The 26,977-nt window shown below is 45.9% G+C and overlaps 1 protein-coding gene across 1 annotated transcript in view; it reads right to left on the bottom strand.

Annotated features, from left to right (window-relative positions):
* Positions 1-16,641: 16,641 nt before the first annotated feature.
* The window catches only part of LOC121287569 (cyclic AMP-responsive element-binding protein 3-like protein 3), a 61,867-nt gene continuing 51,531 nt past the window's right edge, over positions 16,642-26,977 (bottom strand). The window contains exons 8-11 of the mRNA XM_041205500.1: positions 22,284-22,352; positions 19,523-19,607; positions 17,965-18,061; positions 16,642-16,988 (exon numbers count right to left, since the gene is read on the bottom strand). Coding sequence (XP_041061434.1) covers positions 16,642-16,988; positions 17,965-18,061; positions 19,523-19,607; positions 22,284-22,352 — 598 coding nt within the window. The remainder of the gene's footprint in view (positions 16,989-17,964; positions 18,062-19,522; positions 19,608-22,283; positions 22,353-26,977) is intronic.

Raw genomic sequence — 26,977 nt, forward strand, 5'->3', positions numbered from 1 at the left:
CACATGTAGGCTAGACCAACTAAAGACAACAGATTTCCTTCCCTAATGGGCATTAGTGAACCAGATGGTTTTTACAACAATTGACAATGGCCATCATTAGGCTTTTTTTTTAATTCCAGATTTTTACTGAATTCATCTGCCATGGCAGGATTTGAACCTGGGTCCCCAGAGCATTACCCTGTGTCCCTGGATTACTAGTTTAGTGACAATACCACGAAGCCATTGCCTCCCCATTTACGGGATGTGAGCTTTGCTGCCTATTCCAGCATTTATTGCCCATCCCTAATTGCCCTTGAGAAGGTGGTGGTGAGCTGCCTTCTTGAACCGCTGTAGTCCATGTGGTGTAGGTACACCCACAGTGCTGTTAGGGAGGGAGTTCCAGGATTTGACCCAGTGAGAGTGAAAGAAGGTGATGTATTTCCAGGTCAGGATGGTGAGTGGTTTAGAGGGGAACTTCCAGATGGTGGTATTCCCCATATGTCTGCTGCACCTTCATCTATCTTACCTTACTGTTCCTATACTCACTAGCAGATGGCACTGGGAGCAATCCAGAGTTTACTACCTTTGATATTCTGCTGTTTAATATCATCCTGAGCTCATAAAGCACTGGCTGAGCAACTCAACCCCCCGTTTTTCTTCCTATGTCATTGGTTCCCACAGGGACCATGATTTTTGGCTGTTCCTCATCCACCTTCAAAACGTTCTGCACCCTCTCAATGATGTCTTTCACTCTAGCACCAGGGAGGTAATGCACCATGCAGGACTGCTGCGGAAATGCCTGTCTATCTCCCTGCATATCAAATCCCCTAAGACCAGCTACAGCACCCAATGTGCAGCCATATGCCCCTCAGTGCTGCAGATGTGGTCCGGACTAAACTGCATCAAGGTGTCATCATCTTCACTGGCATTCAGCACTGAAAACCAGGTTGAGAGTGCCACACTCCTTAAGGATACCTTCACTGCCTACCTCTTCTAAATGTGCCACTTACTATCCTTCAAGTTGCAAGGTGACCATCACCTGGAACATGCACTCCTGGAAATTCCCAGCCTCCCATATGCCCAGCAGTGACTCCTGAGTTTCAGTGCAAGCAATTGGAGTTTACTTCTTGCACACATGGTTATTGAGAAGCATCCTGAAGTTTCTACATAGTTCAGGAATTGTAGGTCGTGGGTCTCAACTGTCCCGTCATTTTGCTTCAAAAATCCCTTTCAACCTAATTAATTACTTTGATTACTTATATATCTGCTATCATCTGTCAATTTAAGCTACTTAGCAGCTCCTTCCCCTTCTGCCCCAAATTCCCAATCTCACCAAATTCCCGTAGCCACTTATTTATAACATTCTCTATTTAGTAGGTTCTCCACTCTCTGCACACAGCTCATGATATCTTTCTGTTGGCATTCCATCTTCTTTATCCACCATTGTAGCTTCCATTCCTAACATCAATCTCATTGTGTCACCCTGTAGCTGTATTACCACTTTCCTGCTACCTTTCCATAATGCTTACTCCCCCCAAGCCCGCTTATGTTACAATTTTTTAAATTTTTTGCCATTATTCCTCTAAATGTGCTTTTCCAGACTTCCCTTAAGACTTGTTATGAAGGTGTGCTTATTTCAAACATTGGGCTTTTAAAAAGATAGATTTTCTTTGAGAAAGACTAAAGTGATTTCAAATCTACAGCAAGGTGGCTGAATCTAATTATATCACTATATCAAAGACAACAAGTGGGAAGAGTGTCCCGCAGTCAGCATGGAGGTGAAGCAGTCTGGGAAGAATGTCCTACAGTCAGCATCACAGTGAAGCAGTCTGGGAAGAATGTCCTGCAGTCAACATCACGGTGAAGCAGTCTGGGAAGAATGTCCTGCAGTCAGCATCATGGTGAAGCAGTCTGGGAAGAGTGTCCTGCAGCCAGCATTGGGGTGAAGCAGTCTGGGAAGAGTGTCCTGCAGCCAGCATCATGGTGAAGCAGTCAGTGAAGAGTGTCCTGCAGCCAGCATCACGGTGAAGCAGTCAGTGAAGAGTGTCCTGCAGTCAGCATTGTGGTGAAGCAGTCTGGGAAGAGTGTCCTGCAGTCAGTTCTTGTTGAAAACAACGAGAGTTACATCACAACACAGCGCGAGAGAGCGGTGGAGAGATCAGAACCGACGTGAGTGCGGGGAAGCTTCAAAATTAACGTTAGCACAAAGATGAGAGCTGATTGGTGAGTAGTGGGTTAAGTGTTTTTCTCCAGTTTTTTCTCCAGTTTAAGATAGGTTAAGCTAAGGCAAGGTAAGGGTTCTAGTTTTTATTTAAAGTATATAAATAATTTAACTTTTTTTTACTGTATTTAACTTAAAGTAAGGGGTTTTTTTCAACTAGAGGCATGGCAGGGAAGCTCAGTCCCTTGTTATGTACCGCCTGCAACATGTGGGAAGTCCTAGACGCCCCTTGCGCTCTGACCAACCACGTGTGCAGGAAGTGCCACCAGCTGCAGCTACTTGAGCTCCGAGTTTCAGAGCTTGAGCAGCAGCTGGAGGCACTGAGGTGCATCCGCGAGGCTGAGAGTTTTGTGAATTGCACATTTTTAGACATGGTCACCCCACAGCTTATGGAAGTGCAGACAGAGAGGGAATGCGTGACCATCAATCAGAAGAAAGGTGTCAGGCAGGTAGTCAGGAAATCCCCAGGATGCATCTCGCTCAAGGACCATTTTTCTGTATTGGAAAACGATGAGAGTGATGGTTCTTCTGGAGAGTGCAGCCATGCTCATGGCACTGAGTGGCTCAGCTGCATGGGGAGGGAGGAAAAAGTGGGGAAGAGCAATAGTGGTTGGAGACTCGATAGTAAGGGGAACAGACAGGCATTTCTGCGGCAGTAGACGTGAATCCAGGATGGTATGTTGCCTCCCTGGTACCAGGGTCAATGATGTCACTTACCGGCTGCAGGGCAGTCTAAAGGGGGAGGGCAAACAGACAGAGATCGTGGTACATATTGGTACCAATGACATAGGTAGAAAGAGGGATGAGGTCCAGCAAGCAGAATTTAGGGAGCTAGGAAACAGATTAAAAAACAGGACCTCAAAGGTAGTAATCTCTGGATTCCTTCTGGTGCCATGCACTAGTGAGTATAGAAATAAGAGGTTAGTCCAGTTGAATGCGTGGCTGGAGAGATGGTGCAGGAGGGAGGGCTTTAGATCTCTGGGACATTGGGACCATTTCTGGGGGCGATGGGACCTGTACAGGGTGGACAGGTTGCACCTGAACTGGAATGGGCCAACATCCTTGTTGAGATGTTTGCTACTGCTGTTGGGGAGGGTTTACACTAACTTGACAGGGGGATGGGATCCTGAGAGGATGTTCAGCTGGGGGAGATGTACAGCCATAATTAGAAGAAAGAGTCTGGAAGACATAGGCCAGAATTTTCCGTTTGCCCGACTGACTCAGCGGGCGAGCGGCCGATTGCCGCTGGAGAAACGGGCCGCGCTGCCATTTTCCACGGGTGGGCCAATTAAGGCCGGCCCAGCGGATTAGCGACTCCCGTGGGGAACGGGAAAATCATCGCGGGGGCAGGCGGCCTCAGACTGCCGGTTCCAATAGGGAGCCTGCAGCCAGTATAAAGAGAGGCCAGGCAGCCTGCTTGAAGCAGTGCACCATGGCCACTCGGGGAGAGAGAGAAGCCGCTGTCACGGGACAGCAGCATGAGCAGGAGGACGGGGGGCAGGCTGCAGGAGAGGCCACAGTGCCCCCCCAATTTTCTGATGCATGCCTTGCTGTCCTCCTGCAAGAGGTGGGCATCCGTCGTCACCTTCTGTATCCGGAGGATGGGAGGAGGAGGGCCCCCCATGTCACGAGCCAGGTGTGGCAGGATGTGGGTGATGCTGTAAGCACCCATGATGATGTGCGGCTCACAGGCACCCAGTGCAGGAAAAGATTCAATGATTTGCTGTGCTCTGGACGGGTGAGTACCATGTCTGTCTTGGCCATTTGACCCAGAAGGCAGCCTTAGCCTTTGACCCCCCCCACCAAGTCTTGTTGTCATTACTGCATTGGGCATTTGGCACATGCTGGGTGGGCAAATGGGTACTGACCATGCTTACATCAGCCTTAGTGGTTGAGGAGAAGAAGGGTTCTCCCCACAGCATGTGTTGGTGTTTGTGGCATTTGAGTAGTTTGGGGGCAACCTGCAGGGGAGGCCGCACGACACAAACTCAGAACTCCAACGCATGTCTTATTGATGATGATGAGATGGTGGAAGGGGAGCCTCAAGGTGTTTTGGGCAAGTGTCATCTGCTGGCATCAGCGCCACATCTAGTTGCACCTCCTTGCCATGGGCGCCAAGACTCATGTGCTATTCAAAGTGATGGACGCCGAATGTGTCCAAGGTGGCCGTTGGGGGAGGGGTTTGGGACCAGCCGTACTATCTTCCGGTGACTGATCACCAGTAGTGTGGACAGGAGCCGCTGGAGGCCTCAGAGGGGCCACTGTGATTGGAGTTCGGCGTGCGCGTGCAGAATACATGAGTGGTCAGCCCCAATAAATCCTCTTCTCTGTTTTGCAGGCAAAAACTCACCACAATGCCTGGGGGTGCTAGAGGACTGGAGATGAGTGCTCCCTCCTCCACCACTTCACACCCTTTGAAGAGCAGGCCATGGCGCTTGGCAGCAGTCAGGAGGCCAGGGCGGCCAAGGGCAGTAAGGCTGGGGTCTGGCGGGCAGGTATATGAGGTCCACAGTCCCATCCATTCTGTCTGCCCACCATCAAAACCACTGATGGCTGCTGCAATTGTTAACGCTGAAACAATGCTCATTCACTGACTGAGACACTCTGACGTGTGGATCATACAGAAGGGACCCTCGTTCCCTTGAGGAATCGCGTCTCCACCACCTTCCAAAGTCACCTTATCCCATTTGTGACCATTATCACCATGGTCTAACATGCCATTGGATCGCTGCTGTACAGCCAAAGACTTATTGCATCTTAGTGGGTTTGGGACCTCCAGCACCCTTTCAGCCAGTGCGCCCCACATTACTCTGTCCAGGAGGTCCTCAGCACCTCAGCTGTGAACCTCATGGCACTCAACTTAAATAAATACCACCACGTTACTCATCCCTGCACCAAGGGGAAACGTTGCCTTCTGCCCACCTGGTCTATGCCCCTCCTAACGGATTGAAGGCTAATAATGTGACCTGTCAATCTCCTGTGATCCACGGCAAATGTCGCAAGTGTTTGTGATGTTTCCTCAGCACCGCAACTATCCAGGCCACAATGCATCCAGGTCAGGTACCTCTGCACTCTCCCCACTCCTACGGTACATAACATGTCACGTGGCATTCCTGAGGCCATCTTACCAGCCTGTCTGAATGTGCGTTTAATGGTTGGGGCTCGTCTTGACTCTTTTCCACCTCACCAATATTCTTCTCCTTAGGGTCTTGAAGGATGAGCGACTTATGAGGCTGGGGGGGAAGGGATGAAAGGTTTAACTGACTGTACGCTAACTGATGGGCTGTCCTTGTTGTTAATTTCAGCATCACCACCAGAGTGACCCGCAACTCAACCACGCAGCTCCCCCTCCACACCTGAGGGCCAACATGTGCAACCTGCGGCACATCATTTCAGCCAACCAGGCACCAGCGCAGACACACACACACCTTGGTGGGGACTTTACCGTCAGCTAATGGAGAGGGCACATCACTATCGCTGGAGGAGATGGTAGGGGCAGAGAGTGCTGATGGCTCCAGCAGCCGGAGAGCTGCAGGGGACGAGGCACATGCTGAGTCCGGCACTGATGACGTGCCTCTGGAGCCGTCCCCATTGCAGCAGCTGCAGGACAGGTGGCAGGAAGTGCGTTTGCATCTGGCAGGGTTGCATGAGGGAATGGTTCAGTTGCTCTCTGCAACGGAGGAGTCTAGGCAGAGTGCATGTGAAGGTTTGGACCTCAGGGCAGAGCTTCAGGCTTCCTTCAATGAGAGATTGGCGACTCTCATAGAGAGGGGCATCCACCAAATGGATCAAAATATGATTGGGTTACACTCTGACCTGCAAGCCCTCACAGCGGTACTGGCTACAGGTGGTCATTCCCAATGTGGGAGATGTTGTGGACACCAAGCATCAGCGCTCAGTGCCCATGCATCTGCGGTGAGCAGGGAGGTTGAAAGGGAACTCACATCGGCACGGCAGCTGCCTGTCGTCACTGCAAGCCCCTCTCAGGGCGCTCCGGATGAGAACAGCAGCTCCTCCGCCCCTCTGCCAGTCAACGTTTCTTCCATTGAGGCTGCAACAACCGGGGAGTTGCCAGTTCAGGAACTGGCCATTCCCTCCCAGGCGGGGCCATCACAGGCTCCACGGGCCAGGGGACACCCGCCAAGGTCATCAAGGCCAACAGGACAGTAGAGTCAGCAGGCTGTCTCACAAGCCACTCCGAGTGATGAGGCGGCATCTAAACGTAGCACCTGCAAACGTAAGCATAAGGCACTTTAGGCACACCACGGGTATGTCACTGGTGATTTTGTGTTGGCCTTAGAATAGGGAATATATTTTTCTTATCGCAAGAAGGTGCTGTGTGCTTTTCTTTTGGACACAATAAAGTCCACCTTTGTAACCATGGCTGAGGGTCTTTTGCTTGTGGTGCATTTTTCTTTTTCACATATATATCATGAGTGTTTGAGTGGACATTGATGTTTCTGTACTAAGCCCTTATTTGCAGCTGAACAGATGGGAGATGTAGCGCCTAAGTGCCCCGTGTGGAAGTGCCAGGCAATGCTGCTCCTGCTGATCCATGTGTGTGGAGCTAGCTGAAGGTTCTTTGGATTAAATTGTCCCGGATGCCCCTGCCTCCTTGGTGTAAATGCGGGTCATCGTTCTGCCCCTCATCATTGCCCTGTGCTTCCTCATCCTCTGAGCCACTGCTGGATTCATCAGCCTCATCCACTGCTTCAAGGTCTTCATCGTCCACTGCATTACCCCTTTCCAGCGCAAGATTGTGCAGAGCGCAGCACGCTACCACTATCACAGAGACGTGATCTGGGGGGTACTGGAGTGTGCCACCCGAGAGGTCCAGGCAATGGAAGTCCATCTTGAGAAGACCAATGGCTCTCTCCACCACAGCCCTTGTGGTGCCCTGGCTCCTATTGTACTGCTGCTCAGCTTCTGTACTTGGATGGTGGAGAGGCATCATGAGCCACCTTTGCAGGGGATAGCCCTTGTTACCCAGCAGCCAACCATCCAGCTGAGCCAGAGCACTGAAGAGCCCCGGCACTTGGGAGTGTCTGAGGATGTAACCATCGTGGGAGCTGCCTGGGTACCTTGCACAGACTTGTAAAATCTGCATCCTGTGATCACACACTATCTGCACGTTCATGGAAGCTCTTCCTGTTGATGAAGGCACCGGGCTCACTTGCTGGCGCCTTGATGGCCACATGTGTACCGTCTATAGCACTCTGGACGTGGGGGAAGCCAGCAATGGTCACGACGCCTCTGGCTTGCTGTGCCTGACTTGCCTGGTCCCAGCGGAAGTGGATAAAGGTGAGTACCTATCTGAACAAAGCGACTGTAACCTGCTTGACACAAGTGTGGACAGCTGATTGGGAGACACCGCAAAGATCACCCACCAAGCCCTGGAAGGAGCCAGAGGCATAGAAGTGGAGGGCAACTGTGAGCTTCAGAGCTGCTGGCATGGGGTGTTCACCCACACAGTTAGGGGAGATCTCAGGGCCAATCATCTGACAGATATAGTTGACTGTCTCTCTTGAGGGACGGAGCCTCCTTTGGCGCTGCACCTCAGTCATATTGAGGTAGCTGCTTCGCCACCTGTATACCCTGGCAGCAGAAAAGCGGCCCCTTGTACCTTGGACAAACTCTTGGCCCTGCGCCCCTTGTGCCTGCGCCTGGCCTCCCAAAGGTGGCTCCCCTGGAGGCTGATTATCCATTCCTGGCCTCCTCCTTATTCTATCCCTCCTTTCCTCCTCAGGGGAGTTTCCTCCAGTGGAGAGGTCAGAACCCATACCTCCAGGCTAAATGGAGGCCTCTGGAAAACTGCAGGCCCGAGAAAGATTACTGTCTGCAGACTGGTTTCAAAGTACACAAGAAGCTCTTGGAAATTGGTGTGAACTGCTAACAATCAGACAGGCAACTTTTAAACACTTTCAGCAATTAAAACTTTGTGTAAAACATGAACAACTTCTCCTGAGTCCACATATCCCGCCAGTGGATGAGTTTTCTTAAAAAATCTCCTACCCGCCTGCCCATTGGGCCTGTGCTCCGACCCAAAGTTTACACAGGCCCCTCAAAATCCAGGACAATTGGCAAGTTAAGGGCCTTAACGAGGCCTTTAATTCATGGTGGGCGCACACATCCTGCTGCTGAGCGTGCCTGCCGACTGAAATATCACGATGCCCGCGCGCTGACGTCGGGACACTCAGACAACATTTTAAGCGTTGAAATTCTGGCCATAGAAATTATAGGTCAGTTAATGCACAAGGGTGCTTGGCAAGGTTGGATGGTATTTTAATACAAGGAGTCTGATGAATAAGGCAGGTGAGTTGAGGGCACAAATTAACACATGGAAGTATGATGTCATTGCTGTCACAGAGACACGGTTGAGAGAGGGGCAGCTCAATATTCCAGGATATAGGTATTCAGGCAAGACAGGGAAGGAAGTAAAAGAGGAGGCGGTATCTCAATATTGATCAAGGAATCAATTACAGCAGTAAGGAGGGATGACGTCTTAGAAGGCTCCTCAAATGAAGTCATATGGGTAGAACTGAAAAACAAAAAAGGAGCTATCACATTGCTGGGAGTGTACTATAGGCCCCCAAACAGTCAGAGAGAAATAGAAGAGCAGATATGTAGGCAAATGTCAGAGAAGTGTAAAAATAATAGGGTAGTAATAGTGGGGGATTTCAATTTCTCCAACATTAGCTGGGTTAGCCATAGTGTGATAGGTTTAGAGGGAGAGGAATTCTTAAAATGCATCCAGGAGAGCTTTTTAAGCCAGTACGTAGAAGGTCCTACAAGAGAGGAGGCAGTCCTGGACTTAATTTTAGGGAATGAAGCCGGGCAAGTGGTAGAGGTATCAGTGGGGGAGCATTTTACAGATGGTGATCTTAACTCCGTTAGATTCAAGGTTGTTATGGAAAAGGACAAGGATGGGCCAGAAATCAGAGTTCTAAATTGGGGGCAGGCCGATTTTAATAAGATCAGATATGATTTGGCCAGAGTGGACTGAGAGCAGCTACTTTTAGGTAAATCTGCGTCTGAGCAATGGGACTCATTCAAGGAAATAGGGAGAGTACAGGGCCAACATATCCCAGTAAAAACAAAGGGTGGGACCAACAAATCCAGGGAGCCCTAGATGTCAATGGATATACAGGATTGGATAAAGAGAAAAAGGGAGGCTTATGGCAGATACTGAGGATACCGAGATACTCAAAACAGTGGAAGCCCTAGATGAGTATAGAACGTGTAGGGGGGAACTTAAAAAGGAAATTAGGAGAGCAAAAAGGGGGTATGAAAAAACATTGGCAGGTAAAATAAAGGAATATCCAAAGTTATTTTACAAGTACATTAAGAGTATGAGGATAACTAGGGAAAGTGTAGGACCCATTAAGGACCATAGTGGTAATTTGTGTGTGGAGCTGAAAGACATAAGTAGGGTTCTAAATGAATACTTTGTGTCGGTGTTCACAAGTGAGAGGGGCAACGTGGATGTGGAAATCGGGGAGAAGGACTGTGATTAAAGAAATTAGCATAGAAAGGGAGGAGGTTGTAAGTGTTCTGGCAGGCTTAAAAGTAGATAAATCTCCAGGCCTGGATGAAATGTATCCCAGGCTGTTGAGTGAGGCAAGGGAGGAGATAACAGGGGCGCTGGCAATAATTTTCAATACCTCTCTGGCCACAGGAGAGGCGCCAGAGAACTGGAGGACAGCCAATGTGGTAACATTATTCAAGAAGGGAGGAAGGGATAAACCAAGGAACAACAGGCCAGTCAGTCTAACTTCAGTGGTGGGGAAACTATTAGAAGCAACTCTGAGGGACAGAATTAATCTACACTTGGAGAGGCAAGGATTAATCAAGGACAGTCGACATAGTTTTGTTAAGGGGAGGTCATGTCTGACCAATTTGATTGAAATTTTCAAAGAGATGACCAGGTGTGTAGATGAGGGCAATGCATTTGACATAGTTTACTTGGATTTCAACAAGGCTTTTGATAAGGTCCCGTATGGGAGACTGATAACCAAGGTAAAAGCCCATGGGATCCAAGGCAATCATGGCAAATTGGATCCAGAATTGGCTGTGTGGCAGGAAGCAGAGGGTGATAGTCGAGGGGTGTTTTTATGACTGGATGCCTGTGTTCAGTGGGGTTCCACAGGGATTGGTGTTGGGTCCCTGTCTGTTTGTGGTATATATAAATGATTTAGACTTGAATGTAGGATCAATAAGTCCACAGATGACATGAAAATTGGTGGGGTGGTAAATAGTGAGGATAGCCTTAGATTACATGAGGATATAGACAGGCTGGTCAGATGGGCTGATCAGTGGCAAATGGAATTTAATCCAGATAAGTGTGAGGTGATGCACTTGGGCAGGACAAACAAGGCACGGGAATACACAGTAAATGGTAGGACGCTGGGAAGTACAAAGGACCAGAGGGACCTTGGTGTGCATGTCCACCAGTCCCTTAAGGTAGCGGGACAGGTAGATAAGATGGTTAAGAAGGCATATGGGATACTTGTCTTTACTAGGCGAGGCATAAAATATAAGAGCAAGGAGGTTATGCTGGAACTGTATAAAATGCTGGCTAGGCCACAGCTAGAGTATTGCATGTAGTTCTGGAATCCACATTATAGGAAGGATGAGATTGCACTAGAGAGAGTGCAGAGGATATTTGCCAGGATGTTGCCTGGACTGGAGAGTTTTATTTATGAGGAGAGATTAGATAGACTGGGGTTATTTTCCCTGGAGCAGTGGAGATTGAGGGGGGACATGACTGAGGTGTATAAAATTATGAGGGGCATAGAGAGGGTAGACAGGAAGGAACTTTTCCATAAGACCATAAGACAAAGGAGCAGAAATTAGGCTATTCGGCCCATCAAGTCTGCTCCGCCATTCAATCATGGCTGATAAGTTTCTCAACCCCATTCTCCTGCCTTCTCCCCGTAACCTTTGATCCCCTTACCAATCAAGAACCTATCTGTCTCGGTCTTAAATACACTCAATGACCTGGCCTCCACAGCCTTCTGTGGCAATGAATTCCATAGATTCACCACTCTCTGACTAAAGAAGTTTCTCCTCATCTCTGTTCTAAAAGGTCTTCCCTTTACTCTGAGGCTGTGCCCTCAGGTCCTAGTCTCTCCTATTAATGGAAACATCTTCCCCATGTCCACTCTATCCAGGCCTTTCAGTATTCTGTAAGTTTCAATCAGATCCCCCTTCATCCTTCTAAACTCCATCGAGTGTGGACCCAGAGTCCTCAAACTTTCCTTGTATGTAAGCCTTTCATTCCTGGGATCGTTCTCATGAACCTCCTCTGGACCCTCTCCAGGGCCAGAACATCCTTCCTGAGATACGGGGCCCAAAATTGCTCACAATATTCTAAATGTGATCTGACCAGAGCCTTATAAAGCCTCAGCAGTCCATCCCTGCTTTTATATTCTAGTCCTCTCGAAATGAATACCAACATTGCATTTGCCTTCCTAACTACCGACTCAACCTGCAAGTTAACCTTATGAGAATCCTGGACTAGGACTCCCAAGTCTCTTTGCACTCCAGATTTATGAATTCTCTCCCCATTTAGAAAATAGTCTATGCCTCTATTCTTCGTACCAAAGTGCATGACCTCACACTTCCCCACGTAGTATTCCATCTGCCACTTCTTTGCCCATTCCCCTAACCTGTCCAAATCCTTCTGCAGCCTCACTGCCTCCTCAAACCTGTCCCTCCAACTATATTTGTGTCATCTGCAAACTTAGCCAGGATGCCCTCAGTTCCTTCATCTAGATCGTTAATGTATAAAGTGAAAAGTTGTGGTCCCAACACTGACCCCTGCGGAACTCCACCAGTCACCGGCCGCCATCCTGAGAAGGACCCCCTTATCCCCACTCTCGGCCTCCTGCCAGACAGCCAATCTTCTATCCATGCTAGTACCTTGCCTCTAACACCATGGGCTCTTATCTTACTGAGCAGCCTCCTGTGCGGCCACCTTGTCAAAGGCCTTCTGGAAGTCCAAGTAGATAACATCCATTGGCTCTCCTTTGTCTAACGTAGGTTACCTCCTCAAAGAATTCTAATAGATTTGTCAGGCATGAACTCCCCTTGATGAAACCATGCTGACTTTGCTCTATTTTACCATGCACTTCCAAGTATTCTGAAATCTCATCCTTAATAATGAACTCTAAAATCTTACCAACGACCGAGGTCAGGCTAATCGGCCTGTAATTTCCCGTCTTTTACCACACTCCCTTCTTAAACAGGGGGGTTACATTAGCGATTTTCCAGTCCTCTGGGACCCTCCCTGACTCCAGTGACTGGGGTGTAATCCATCTGGTCCAGGTAATTTATCCACCTTCATAGCTTTCAGTTTTCCTAGCACCTTCTTCTTGGTAATGGCCACCATACTCACCTCTGCCCCCCGACTCTCTTGAACTTTGGGGATGTTACTCGTGTCTCCCACTGTGAAGACTGATGCAAAGTACCTATTCAGTTCCTCCGCCATTTCTTTGTTCTCCACTACTACTTCTCCAGCGTCATTTTCCAGCAGCCCAATGTCCACTTTTGCCTCTCTCTTATCCTTTATATATCTAAAAAAACTCGTGCAATCTTCTTTTGTATTACTGGCTAGTTTACCCTCATGTTAAATTTTCTCCCTCCTTATTTCTTTTTTAGTTGTCCTCTGTTGGCCTTTGTAGGCTTCCCAATCCCCTGGTTTCCCACTGCTCTTCGCCGCATTGTATGCTTTCTCTTTAGCTTTTATGCTTTTTATTTCCCCTTGGTGGAGGGATCAATAACCAGGGGGCATAGATTTAAGGTAAGGGGCAGGAGGTTTAGAGGGGATGTGAGGAAAAATGTTTTCACCCAAAGGGTGGTGGGAATCTGGAACTCACTGCCTGAAAGGTTGGTAGAGGCAGAAACCCTCATAACATTTAAGCAGTATTTAATGTGCACTTGCAATGCCATGGCATATAAGGCTATGGGCCTAGTGCTGGAAAATGGGGTTATAATAGTTAAGTACTTGTTTGACCGGGGCAGACTCGATGGACGAAGAGCTTTTTTCTGTGCTGTAGACCTCTATGAATCTATGACTTTATGACAAGCCTAAAAATTCTATTATAGGCAATGGCTTCCATGGGGTTTTGTAAACAATCCTCTTCCTGCCTTATCAAAAATATCTGTGGAGGTATCCACAGCATTCCACAATGAAAAATGAACCATTCAAACGTTAACTATTGGACAAAAGACTTTGATTTTTTTTTCTGAAATATATCTCAAGATGAGCGAATTATCTCGAGTTATCATTGAAAAATACAGTTATTTTTTTGGAATACTGGTAGTTGAAGAGAAGTCACGTGACCAACCAAGCTTTTTGTGTGTGTTTAAAGCATCTTCTTGGGACAGATAATCACTAGTGGTTGAGTGAAGGAAAGCTTCCTGCTCCCTCTCTCACCATCTAAAGATTAAGGCCTGTCTACTAAATTTGATTGTATCTTCATTGCTGCAATAGACAGAGAATTTTACAACGTGCAGCATCTAAAGCACCAACTACAACTTTAAACTGCCTCAGTGCCAAAATCAACACCTTCAGACCCTATCTGCAGCCAAGCTAGGCAGCAAGCTACAAATCATGAACTCTATTTTGGCCAAACTTAGCCTGTACTCTGTAATCTGTATTTGTGTGCATGGTTTTTGAGAGCGTGTGCATGGTTTTTGAGAGCGTGTGCATGGTTTTTGAGAGTGTGTGCACACGCGCGTATGTTGCAGAAGTTGGGATGTATTTTTTTATTTTAGCCAGGTCAGTTTTTACTGAATAAAACTAACCCCTTACTTGGCTAAACTCAAGAAAACCTGTATGACTAGTTACAATCACAGCATGTAACCAGTTAAGTACATACTGAATTGGCAAGTATAGCCTCTTTTAAACAAAAATCGCTGTTGCGGTCAAACGAGGAGAGGGAAAAGAGGCCCTTCCTCACCTGCTCATAACAAATTGTTCTCCCATTGACTTTCCATGATATTTTTCTCTACTAACTCTTCTTCCCTGCTTTCATTGATATTTACTCCAACACTCCAAGCCAGCTTCCAACCCATTTCTCCTCCAAATCTGGTGCTTCAAGTGTCAGTCTTGGCTCAGTGGGTAGCACTCTCGCCTCTGAGTCAGAGCGTTGTGTGTTTAAACTTCCTTCCAGAGACTCTCAAGGACATAATAGAGGCAGCCTTTTCAGTGTAAAACTGAGTAAGTGTTGTCATTCAGGTGACACACTAAATGAAGGCGCTGTCTGCCCTCTCAGGTAACACGTCATGGCACAAAGAAGAGCAGGTCTCTTCTCCAATGTCCTAGTTAATATTTATCCCTCCAGATGATCCTGCCATTATCTCATTGCTGATTGTGGGATCTTGCTTATCTGCTTCATTTCCTACTACAGTGACTACTCTCAAAAGAACTTCATTGGCTGTGAGATACTTTGGGACATACTGAAAGCTGCTGCGTAAATGTCGGCTCTTTCTTTCTGCTGGGAGGTAGTTCTTTTTCTTCCACAGAGAACAGTGCACCTGTGAAACCCACCAGCTCGTGTAGTGAACATCAATTGACTGAGTTTCTTTAAGAGAGAGCAGGGCCTCTTTCTGGCTGGGATGGAGCTCACCTCATACAAGGGTAGGTACTGCATAGAACTGCCAGGGCCTAAGTAAATTTCTGGTTGCCTGAGGGAGCCTGAGTGAAATCATTTGTTCCCCAAATTAGCCCACATTTTATCTGTTTTATTGCCTTTTCCAAGAGATCACAGTACTCTGGGTAGGATGGGGAGTGCCAGTATCGTGATGCATAACACATCTGTGTGGCACAGACTAGATGGTCCAGTTTTCTTGTTCTTCATATTTCATGTGTTTGTAACAACATTAACACATTGGAGAAGCTTTGTTCCTTCCCTGATTATCAGTTTTCCCATGTTTTGAGTATTATTGAACGACAGTCTGGAAATTAATGTTGGAAATATTAACAGTATTAGTGGGCAAACATTTTGTATATTGGAATGATGTCCTACTATTCTAGTGCAGGCATCAACTCATTTAAAATAATCCTCCATCAAAACTGGGCAATGTCATATGAAGCAACCTGCTAATACCACCAGTGACCATTCTTGGGACTATGAGGCAAAAATTTGAAGATTGTCAATTATCTTCCAGTTTCCACTGAGGAGGAAGTGGTTAATGGGGGTCCAAAGTATGTGAAAAAAATCCACAAATGTATTTTTATAGTTCGGTGAAATTTTAATGATTTGCATTCATTCTGATTGTTGCAGTGAAATCTTTACCAAAAAAAATCAAGTTCAATGAAAATCAACTAAATGTTATGTAATTTTTTTGGGAAATTACAATATAAAGCAGCGACAAGCAGATCGAAAAGTGGTATGTGGGCTGGAGGGTGAGGAAGCAGAGGGCAAGGAGAGTGAATTGTGAAGAGATAAATGGCAAGGAGGGCTGCTTATAGTGAGGGATCGATGGTGAGGCAGGAGATGGCAAGACAGGGTAGAAAGCAAAGGACAAGAATGGCAAGAGATGGGGTATGGTGAGTGGGAATGGCAAGAGGGAGTGGGGTCTACAATTGGATTTACAATCCCTGGTTGAAGGAGAGGAAGCAAATCACAAAAGAGAGGTGCAGATGAGGGAAGCTCATTCAACCCATTCTGGAGAACCCTCCAGCGTTCCCAATCATAGCTTCCAACCTCATAGTCAACTTAATCTCACAGCCTAGGTGCTCAAGTTAAGAATGGGGTAAGAAGCTTGGAGGTCAACCTTTATCCATCGAAACTTGTGCCAACATATCATCATCTTCACCTGAGAAGTAGAGAAACTGGCACCAAAACAAAAATTGGAGAAAAATTGAAAGCATGTGGGTGGATAGGCTCAGAAAATGTGAAGCTCAGATATATGAACCAGGGACAGAGGCTAATTCACCACTACAGCATCGCCACAGAGGTCCAGCACTTCTGGATCACACTGCTGACCCAGGCTCAAGAGAGGCCAACAGAATAACTATCATTACAACAAGAAATGCAACAATATGCCTTCTAAAACTGGATCCTTTCAGCTCTACTAACTTGTTAACGCTGTGGTAAATGTCAATTAATATACTGAGTATTCATGCTATGAAGCTGGGATTGTTCATATTAATGTCTTTAAGAACTGCTATTTAGTGTAAAAAAAAAAGGAATTAAAAATATATACATTGTACCTAGTTAAAGCCAAGATATGGCAGATCAGGCAATATCTGGACTGTACATTTCAGATAATTTGAGACTGAGGAGCTATTTCTCATGTGCAAGTGAGAACTGGTACAATGTATTCTGATGGAACGATGTAAATCTTATTCCAATCCTCAGTGCTCAATCAGTCATGATCCTTTTCCCTTTTAAACATCAACAAATAAGAAAAGTCCCAGGTTTAAAAAGCCCCTACATTTCATCTCCATGGTCAGGGGTCAGTTCAGTCCATGGTGAATGTCCTAGTCTATGCTCTGCAGTATGGTCTTCAGGATTGAGGTCTTCAAGGACCGTGACATCTTTGGCAATGGCATCATTCCTCAGTGAAGAGTTGGACCTGTTGGGCGAGAGGCTCTCAATATCCCCAGTGAGTTCTTTGCCATTCACTGTTTGGTCTTCTTTGTTAACTGTACCACTGCTCTCCAAAGTAAGCTGGTCACTCCATTCTGAATTCTTCTCTCCTGGGGCATGGCTGTGAGGGCTGGCCAACATGTGAAGTACCCGGGATGATTGCATATCATGCAGAGACCTGGAAAATACTGCAAAAACAATCAATGTTATAGTTTATTGAACTCTTCGGATAGAGATGCGGTAGCCTTTAATCACAGTTAAAGATGGGCCACTTTATTGGGCGTCAGTAGGGTTACTGATTCCACTGTGGCCTCAACATGTTGGGTTGGGTCACATGTTGTGATCTCCATTGAGACTGACAACTTTTAAGAAGGAATTCAAATTTTCAGTTAACAATGGAAAAGATGACCACAACAAAATTTCCGGTTTTAAGAAGTTTACTGTAAAAGAAATATTGACTAAACAATATCTTTGTAGCCAACTTGTACTTTAAACCACAGAACAGAAAACTGCCCCTTCTTATTTTTAGCATAACTGAAAAGAACCCAATTCACAAATGTACATTACACCTCCCTTAAGTAGACATTCAATTCTCCAGAAATCAGTCCAAAGTTACACTTAGCTCCTGAGGATTTACTTCTGTTCTTTTCCTTTTCTCAGCTTGGTAACTTCTAACCCCATAACTGTCCATCACAGTGAGAGTATTACTAAAGATCCTCCCTCTCGCTCAAGCTAGGCAAATCTTTCAGTTTTGTTTTAACTCCTCACGAATTTGGTCTTTTAATCTGAGTGCAAGCTCCCACCCACATTCCAACATGGTGAAGTGTAGAGACTTTCACCCCCTAGCTCCGTCTCTGTCCCGAAACCTGATGGATTAATCTGTCTGTGATACTCAGTGATATCTTAGGAAAGTCTGTGAGCCAATATCACAATGGCTTCCTCTGTACCCTTCCCATCTCAAAGCCCATCACCATGGCAACAAGAGCAGGGTAACTTACAAGGAGATTCCTACTGTCCTGTATGTTTAAAAAAAGGACATATCAAGTGATCAGGTTAATGCCCAAGGACATAAATCAGATTGAGAGTTCTGATTGTTGCTCGTCACGAGAGTCTGGTGCTGGACTGCTTTCCTAATCACCCAGCATGAAGTTAATTTGTACTAACCTCTTACAGGAGTGAAGTCATCTTCCTTTGCACCCTTACTAGCACTGAACGAACTGAAGCTAGGGAAAATAATCAGGGCAAACGACAACATCAGCACCTGGAGAGAGAAAAAAAAAATGTTACAGAGCTCACGTTGCCATTAACAGTGTACTTCACCTTAAAGGGACAGTGTCTTAAAGGGACAGTGTCTTAAAGCCACATGGGGGGACATATTACTTGCCCGCCAATAGAAAAATCAGTCGGAAACCAACTTACTTTCAAAAAGGCTGCCCCGCAGCGATAACACACTGTCAGCGGCTAAACAAACAGAGTGGGACTTTCATCCCTCAGTGGGAGGAAGTCCCGCACTCAAGAGCTGCCAGCCAACCTGAGTGACTGGCAGCTCCAGCAGTCCTAGCAGCACCAGAGCTCAGAACTATGAGCAGTCCCACGATGAAGGAAGCAATGGGTCCCGGACCCAGGTAAGGCCAGGACCTTTGGGCGGGAAGGGATTGGGCACCCTAGGGAGGGGGTCAAGGGGGAGTTGGGAGTGATGGATTTTGGAGTCCAGGTAGGGAGGCACAAAGGGAGAGTATGATCTTTGGGGGGAGGTGCCCCCGATGCACACAGGGCAACCCCCCCAAAAGAATGTAACCCCCCCTTCCCATTTTCTTCATCTCAGATGATGAAACAGCGGGCTCACCATTCATGCCCACCTGTCCGCGCCAACTATATTATGGCGCCAGCAGTGTAATATTCAGGTCAATTGGCTTGTCAGCAAGCTCAATTGCCCATTTATGATTTTTTTTAAATGGCAGGCGAGCTGTTGATTTCAGGGCCCAGCTGCTCACCGTATTATAGGAAACAGGCATGCTGATATCAGGTTCACAACCCGACACCATCACGCTGGGTTTTATGCACGTGCAGGATGGCAGTGATCCCGATTTGCAAACTTAAAATCCCAGCCTGTGTCACTGTTGCAGGGGCATACAGAAACCCCAGAATTACTAGGTACCTTTTTCTTTTCTTCTCTTGCCTCCTAAAGATGCTAATCCCTTGCAGGGGGGCATCTCAGTTTCATCCTATTGGTACTGCAATGCTGTCCAATAGAAATTGCTGGCTAGCCACAGGCGTAGCTACAGCAACAACATTTTAGCCACATGTTCTCACATACAATGCAAGAAAATTTACTCCATATGTGAGTGTATTTAGTTAACAAGCACCTGCCACAGTTCAGTAACCATAGGGGTAAATCAGCCATTGCGATCAACAAAGGGGATGAAATTGGACATGGGCCTGGACCACAAAACAGGCAGAAGTACAGAAGTACACATTGGTTGCTTGTTAATATGACCGGCCTGATATCCTGTCTATTGAAGTGAGTGGAACTGATTATTGGACAGAAGGTAGAACAGGGCCAAATGTGGTTCCACCTGTTTTGCATAACCACCATGTCCAATTTCACTGCCTCTGATTTCGGTCTTACTATTTTACCAACAAACATGCCAAAAGGTTAGGGTTCACCTGCACAACATGCCTTGTGAGTATGAGTATTGCAATGATGTGCCCAATAACATACCATGATACAGGTGCCAGCCTGGGCATTCTTGCCTGTTGAATGCATGACCAGCGTTTGAAGTTTTCTCAATTGCTGCAGTAATGTCCTATAAGAAGGAAGCAATGTTTAGAAAATTTTAGTCTGCGTTAATTCTTCCTAGACAATAACTGTCACTGACTATCAGGGAACATACTACATCACCCACTGGAATACCTGAGGACAAAAATGCACTCTCAACTATACAGAGATACAACTCTCCTCCAATCAATTTGACCAGATCTGATTTTAACCCATTCAAAACACGCCAACTTGCACAGTGTTAAAATCAGGCCCACATGCTCCCAGATGCACTGAACTGGGAACACAGTTGTCCTGTCAATCTTGCTGATGTGGTCAGTCTTTTTATTTTGAATCTGCAGCCATATTTATCTGAACATCCCCTGCACTGTAGAACCCACATAATCTGTTGCACTATTGCCCAGATGGTCATATTCTGTAAGTGCTAACAGCAGAAACCCTCTGCTGATTTCAAGCGAATATTGGGAATATCTGATAGCCAGTAAATGACTATATTTAGGGAAAGGTTTAGGGCCAATGTTACAGAAAAATGTCTATTACAGAGAATAGGCATTGTTGTAAATCTCCTTAGCTCCAACTTAATTTAAAGTTACATTATTTCATTAGCTCAATCCAATCATGTTAAAAGTTTTGACTTCTCTAGTGTCTTTTCTGGAGTCTTTGACCACTCATCGTCCTCCTCCAAAGCCTCTCCATCATTGTCTAGCTTAGTAGGACTGCAATCACATTGTTCCACTGTTACCAATTCAGTCATAGCCAGAGCATCTCCAGCAATGACTTCTCTTCTCTCCCTCGTATCATTACTTCTGAATCTCCCCCAAGGATCTATTCTTGGCTACAACCCCCATATCCTCCTTGGTGTTACCATCTGCAGACATGGGCTCAGCTTCCACATGTACATAACTGACATCCAGCTCTTCCTCTCCACCACTTCTCAGTACCTCTCCACAGCCTCTGTGTTGTTAGGATGAAGCCGTTGCTTCGGCCTCGCCACAAGCTCCATGTACTTTGCACTGAATCCACCCACTCTCCAGACATTGACTCACACCCATCACAACCCCCTCTCCCTGTAGTATTAAGCATCATACTCCATCTCATCTCCATCATAAAAACCTATATCCATATCAGCCACTGCTGCCCCTGCCTCCAACCAACAGCAGCTGAAACTCTCGTCCTTGCCATTGTCACCCCGAGACTCCATTATTTGAATGCTCTCCTAACCAACCTCCCATCTCCCAGCCTACATAAACTGCAGCTCATTCAAATCTCCACTGTTCACATCCTATCCTGCTCCAAGTGCCTTTAATACTTCATCCTAGTCCTCAATGACCTACATCTGCTCCTGATTCCCCAACACCTCCAACACCTTACTCTCACAATTAAACCTCTTCATAGCCTCACTCCTCACAATCCTCACATTTTCATCCCTAATATTCCAGCCCCTCCCCCCCCACCCTGAACTCTGTGCCCATCTAAGTTTGGAATCCCTTCTCTTTTTCTTGTCCCCACTATTTGTGGCTGTGCCTTCGGCTGTTTAGGTCTCACATTCCAGAATTCTCTTCCTAATTCCTTATGCATCATTATCCTCCTTAAAACCTGTCTCTTTGGTCAAGATTTTGTTTAAGTCTTATTTTATCTCCCTTGGCTTGGAACCCATTTTTGGACACCTCTGTGAAGCACCTTTAGATGTTTGTGGGTGTTAAAGGTGTTATATAAATGCAAGTTGTTGTTGTTTTCCCTACTAGGCATTAACACTTGGTGAAAATTGGTTTTAATAAAACCCATTAAATAGCAAGCGCTAATCTGACCCGCAAGAGTAAAATCAAATAAGATGTTCTGAACTGTGAAACATTCCCACCCACAGGCAGTTTGAACTCCAGTTAAACCATTGGTATTCACTAGGCAGCCCACATGTGTCTTTCCTGCGGCCCTTCTCACGACATCACCCTGAGCCGTTTTTGTAACATAGTGCGATGACGAACTGACTGCCTAAGCCATGGGTTCCAAAACTATGGCTCACAATCCCACAAGCAATTGGAGTCGTGCGTTCTATCCCTCTGAGGTGGCAGTGCCGACTGTAAAGCAAAGATTCTGGCAAGACAACCCCATGAGCCCCCATGAGATGCGCACTCGTGATATTTTTTTCTTGGCATGGTTCGGAGGGCATGGCCTAAGGGAATGAGCTCCCAGGCCCCAGCACTGCTTTCATCAGAGCCTGCTCTCACAATTCTTTCCCCCTTCCCAGTCTCACAACTTTTCCTAGCCCCTGCTCTCATGCAGCCCAATCAAAATTTTTCATTATCACAATTGGACCTCACTATTTTTTTCTAGTAAAGTTAGCCAATTCCCTAGTCTACAGAAGATCAGCTTTGGTATTGGATGGGAATACCAACAGTTGGGTTACACTGTCACACTGTTTCCAAATATACTGAAACATTGGTTTGGTGCTGTACATCACCTTCCACAGAGGATGTTCATAGGTTACAAGCCAACTGATGAAGCCGAAATCAAGACACAGTGCTTTTCTATATTGAGAGAGTTTATGGACTCGTTCAGTCTCACAACTCTCCTCCCACACAACCCAGTGTCCCAGCTGTCCCCTATTTATGTCAAAGACAATTAACACCCGTCACCTGTTTCTCTTAGCCTTAACAATGACATTAACAATGTAATTAACAAGACATTAATAGTGGAAATCACTTACGTATTCTGCTTCTCCAGACGGATGACTTTTCTCTGCAGTTCATAGTTCTGGGCCGTGCAGGCTGCCATCCTGAAAGTGAAAGAGAAAAGCAGTGGTTCTGAGAGAACATAGGGTATGCTAAATATAATAGAGAGCACTGAGTAAACAGAATATAACAGTGTTGTAAGCAGAATATATCTGAGATCTGAGCACGCACTAGCTTCATCTACTGTGGCTGACCATGTGCCTAAACCTCCACCTAAGAAGAGCATCCAACACATGCCTCTCCCACTCTGATTATCCTTCGGCCATCTTGAGCACAAAAATCAAGGTTGGCTTTCCAGCTGCAGTACTCCCCTATGGGAGGTGCTGCCTTTCAGATAAACCATTACACTGAGTTTCCATCTGCCCTTTCAGGTGGGCATAAAAGCTACCATGGTACTATTTCGAAGAAGTGCAGGGCAGTTATCCCCAGTGTCTTGGCCAATACTTATCCCTCAATCAACATCACAAAAGCATATTTTCTGGTCATTATCACATAGCTGCTTGTGGGAGCTGGCTACACACAAATTGGCTGATGTGTTTGCTACATCACAGCATTGACTATGCTTCAAAAAATAGTTAATTGGCTTTGGGATATCCTGAGGTTGTGAAAGGCCCTATATAAATGCAGGTCTTTGTTTTCCTGGGTGAGATTACCAAGTTAGAATACGTTTTGTGCCACAGTTCCTTTCACAAGTTGTTTGGTTGATTGGAAGCTGATGGTGTAGTTCTTCGAGCACCAGGGCTCAGGCCTGAGGTTTGCTCTGTGTCTCAATGGTTGGACATGGGAAAAGGGAATGAGAATGGCTTCCACTGCTGGAAGCAGGTACAAGGCTCAAAGTCCCATTTACAATGCCTTATTCTCCCAAAAATGTGGTGGGTGTGCTTGAAAAATACCCAATCACTTAGGGCCTGGTGCATTGGACACTGCTGTGGAGCCATAGGGGGATCATAAATGCTTGTTTTTCCAATCTGCTGCTGAAACCCCCATCCATGCAATTGTCACCTCCAGACCTGACTATTCTAATGCTCTCTTGGCCATCTTCCATTCTTCCACATTGCTTGAACTCGATCTCATTCAAGCTCTGCAGTCTGTACCCTATCCTGCATCAAGTCCCATCCAGCGATCATTGTGCTTACTGATCTACATTGATTCAGTTTAGAAATGCCTCAAATTTAAAATTCACTTCCTTGTGCTAAAATATCTCTTCATTGCCTTGCCCTTTTCTATCTCTGTGACCTCCTGTGTCCTTCAACAACCTGAGATCTCTACAGATCTGTGGCCTCTGATGAATCCCCAGATTTCCTGTGCCCCACCACTAGTGGATGTTCCTTTAGCTGCCTACGTCCTACACCACTTGGTCTCTCCATCTTGTTACAGACAGGAGAAGGATTTATTTAAACAGCCCCAATTTCTCCACTCACTAACTGTCCATAAACAGAAAAGTATTTTGATATCTTGTTCCTCCCATTATAATTGGTGGTGTATTTTCCCCAACCCTTCAGTTTCGGAGTGATCCAATCCTCTATTAAATAACCCCACAGCAAACTCAAGATAAGTTAAAATAAGACAGGTAGGTTATTTTACACAAACACACACACACACAAAACGTGGGAAAGGGTTTTGCAACTTCTGCCCTTTTTTGCATTCACACAATAAAAGAGGGAAAAGGGAAAGAAAGGGGTTCAGGGCCAAGACCATGATAAAAGTAAGAGCTATGGTTTCACATGAGTCCAAAGTCCAGCAAGTCACTGCCCAAGGAAGGTTCTTTCAGTTGGCTTTGTCTGGCAGAAGTCCTGGTCTTTTTCCTAGGAGCTTGGTTGAAGGCTGAGGCAACTGTAGATGCAGTAAAGTACACTCACAATCTGAGAATTAGTTTGCTTTGTAGGCAAAATGCAAGATTCTTTCTGGAGACCAGGCTTTGAGAGAGACGGAGGTCAGAGGCAGGCTGCTATAGCCTAGAGTCCTGTTATCGCTTCTGAAGTTAAACAGCAACTGACGATAAAGCCCAAAAGGTGGATAGTTAAAGCAATTCAAACAGCTCAAGTCTTGGTCATGTGACAGGTGGTTTCGGGTCCAGCTTTTCAGCTAATGAGGCCCTTTGTTAAAACCCATTGTGTTTTGAGCAGTTAATTGTCAAACCATTAGCACAAATGCTGGAGATGAGGTGTCACAAATAGCTCTGCCTTTGTCCCTAGGCGACTGGTGCAGACACCTCATCTATCATTCCTTGTGTTGGCTTGGCTGGAATGTTTATACACTGTAAGGATTGTTACGTTCCAGGAGTTTGATGTGTTAGCCTTTTGTGCATTTTTAAACTGCTCAGAAACTTCCAGAACTACCATCATGTGCCATTTTATCACACTGGCCAGTAGTCCATTTAAAATAAACAGAATTCAAACAAGAGAATATAGAAGAGAAACAAATGTCTTTTCATTTTCTTTTCTTTGTGCTGTCCGGCCAGGCAATCTCTGTCTGCCACTCCCTCTCCTTCCCCCTTTAAGGTGCTCCTTAAATCTACTTCTTTGGCCAAACCTGTGCTCAACTGTCCTAATCTCCTCATGTGGCTTGGTATCAGTTTCTTCTGATAATATTCTTGTGAATTGCCTTGGGAAGTTTTACTACATTAAAGCTGATGTATAAATGCCAGTTGTTGCTGTTATTGTATGTGGGCCTGACCTTCTACTGAGGGCCACCAAATTTGACTATTCTGACATGCAACCACATTTCTGAGCCTCAAAGAGCAAATTTTTCTTGGCCCATCCACCTTCCCTCCCAAAATGTGCCCTGTAATGATCATTTACTGCTGGCCCAGGAAGTCCTGTCCCTGCCACCAACAAAATTCACTGCCTTCCAGCGCAATGCTGAATAAATATTCAAATGAGCTGGCATCATCGTGCAAGGTCCTGTCCTTTAATCCCAGGTACGGTGGACGAGCCAAAGGTTAGTTCTGTCAAGTCTATAGGTGATAAATGGTTTATAACTGTTACAACGATGACCACAGGAGAGTATCAAGCAAACGAGAAGTGTCAGATAGACACTGGTACGTCATGCAAAATCATGGCCTTCACAGACCTGTGCAAAGTAGCTCAACATGACAGTCCTAAAATGAGTAAGGTTGAGGGTATATAATGGCACAATACTCATACCGAGAGGACAAATTAGTCTGAGAGCCCAATGCAATGGCACAAAGCAAGATCTAGAGTTTCAGATCATAGATGGATGCAACAGTCGCTCAACTCAGCTGAAGCAAGTCTAAAGCTTGGACTGGTAACCCTGAATGTGCCAACAGAGATTTACAACGTGTCGCAGCACACAAAACCATTGACTGCCAAACAGATCCTAGAGGAGTATAAAGATGTGTTTACAGGGTTGGGATGTCTAACTGGAGAATATCATCTAGAAGTAGATGACAGCATAAGACCAATTCGGCATCTGCCGAGAAGAGTTCCATCTGCCCTTAAGTCAAGCCTAAAAGACAAGATAGAAGGACTGGAAAAGAAGGGAGTAATCAAGAAAGTGACAACTGGATTAGCAGCACGGTAGCAGTGAAACAACCTGGAAGCTATCACTACCTTCAACACCTCTTTGTCCTTTTGTCTTTGACATCTTTTGGCTATCTCCACCTGTCATTGGTCCTCTATCCAGCTTTACTTGTCCCCCCCTCCCCGCCCTTAAACCAGCATATATTTCACCTCTCTTCTATTTTTCCTTAGTTCTGTTGAAGAGTCATATGGACTCGAAACGTTAGCTGTGTTCCTCTCAGCAGATGCTGTCAGACCTGCTGAGTTTTTCCAGGTATTTTTATTTTTGTTCTGGAAAGCTGCAAGTATGCCTGGACCCAAAGATCTAAATAAAGCATTGAAGAGATCTCAATACCCTTTGCCAACCATCGAAGGAATTTTGCTGCAACTTGCTAAGGCAAAATTCTTTATTAACCTAGACACAAAGGATGGTTACTGGCAAGTGAAGCTGGATGAGACCAGCAGCTTTATAACTACATTCTTGACACTGTTTTGGAGATACAGATGGTTGTGCATGCAGTGTGACACCAATGAGACAGGTCTTGGAGCAACCCTAATGCAGTGAGGCCAATCAGTCGCATTTGCATTCAGGGAACTAATGCGAACTGAATGACGCTACACTTAGATTGAGAAAGAGTGCCTGGCTATTGTTTTCGCTTGTGAGCATTTTCATCAATACCTGCTTGGAAGAGACAAAGTATCAGTAGAGTCTGACCATAAGCCACATCAAAGCATTTTTCTCAAGCCGCTACTATCTGTTTCAAAGTGTCTGCAAAGAATGTTACTTCATTTACAGAGAAATGATCTGGACGTGACATACAAGCAAGGAAAACAGATGTACATTGTTGACATGCTGTTGAGAACGGCATTCCCCATGAAGAATGTTGAGGATGCTACAACAGAAGATGAAATCTTCCAGGTTCAATTTGCAGCAGCAGCTTGACATGATCTGGAAGGCATCAGCCCAGCAGAGACATTGAATTTTACAGACAAAGGCCTTGCTCAAATCATGCGAACCACTGAATAAGATGCAAGTCTCCTAGTGCTAAAAGAAGTGATGCTGAAAGGATGACCTGAAAGCAGCAAAGGCACACATGCCGTCGCAAGAGCATATCAGGCATAACAAGATGAATCGACAACCCAAGGTG

The sequence above is a fragment of the Carcharodon carcharias genome, chromosome 14 (genome assembly GCF_017639515.1).
Source record: "Carcharodon carcharias isolate sCarCar2 chromosome 14, sCarCar2.pri, whole genome shotgun sequence".
Lineage (NCBI taxonomy): Eukaryota > Metazoa > Chordata > Chondrichthyes > Lamniformes > Lamnidae > Carcharodon > Carcharodon carcharias.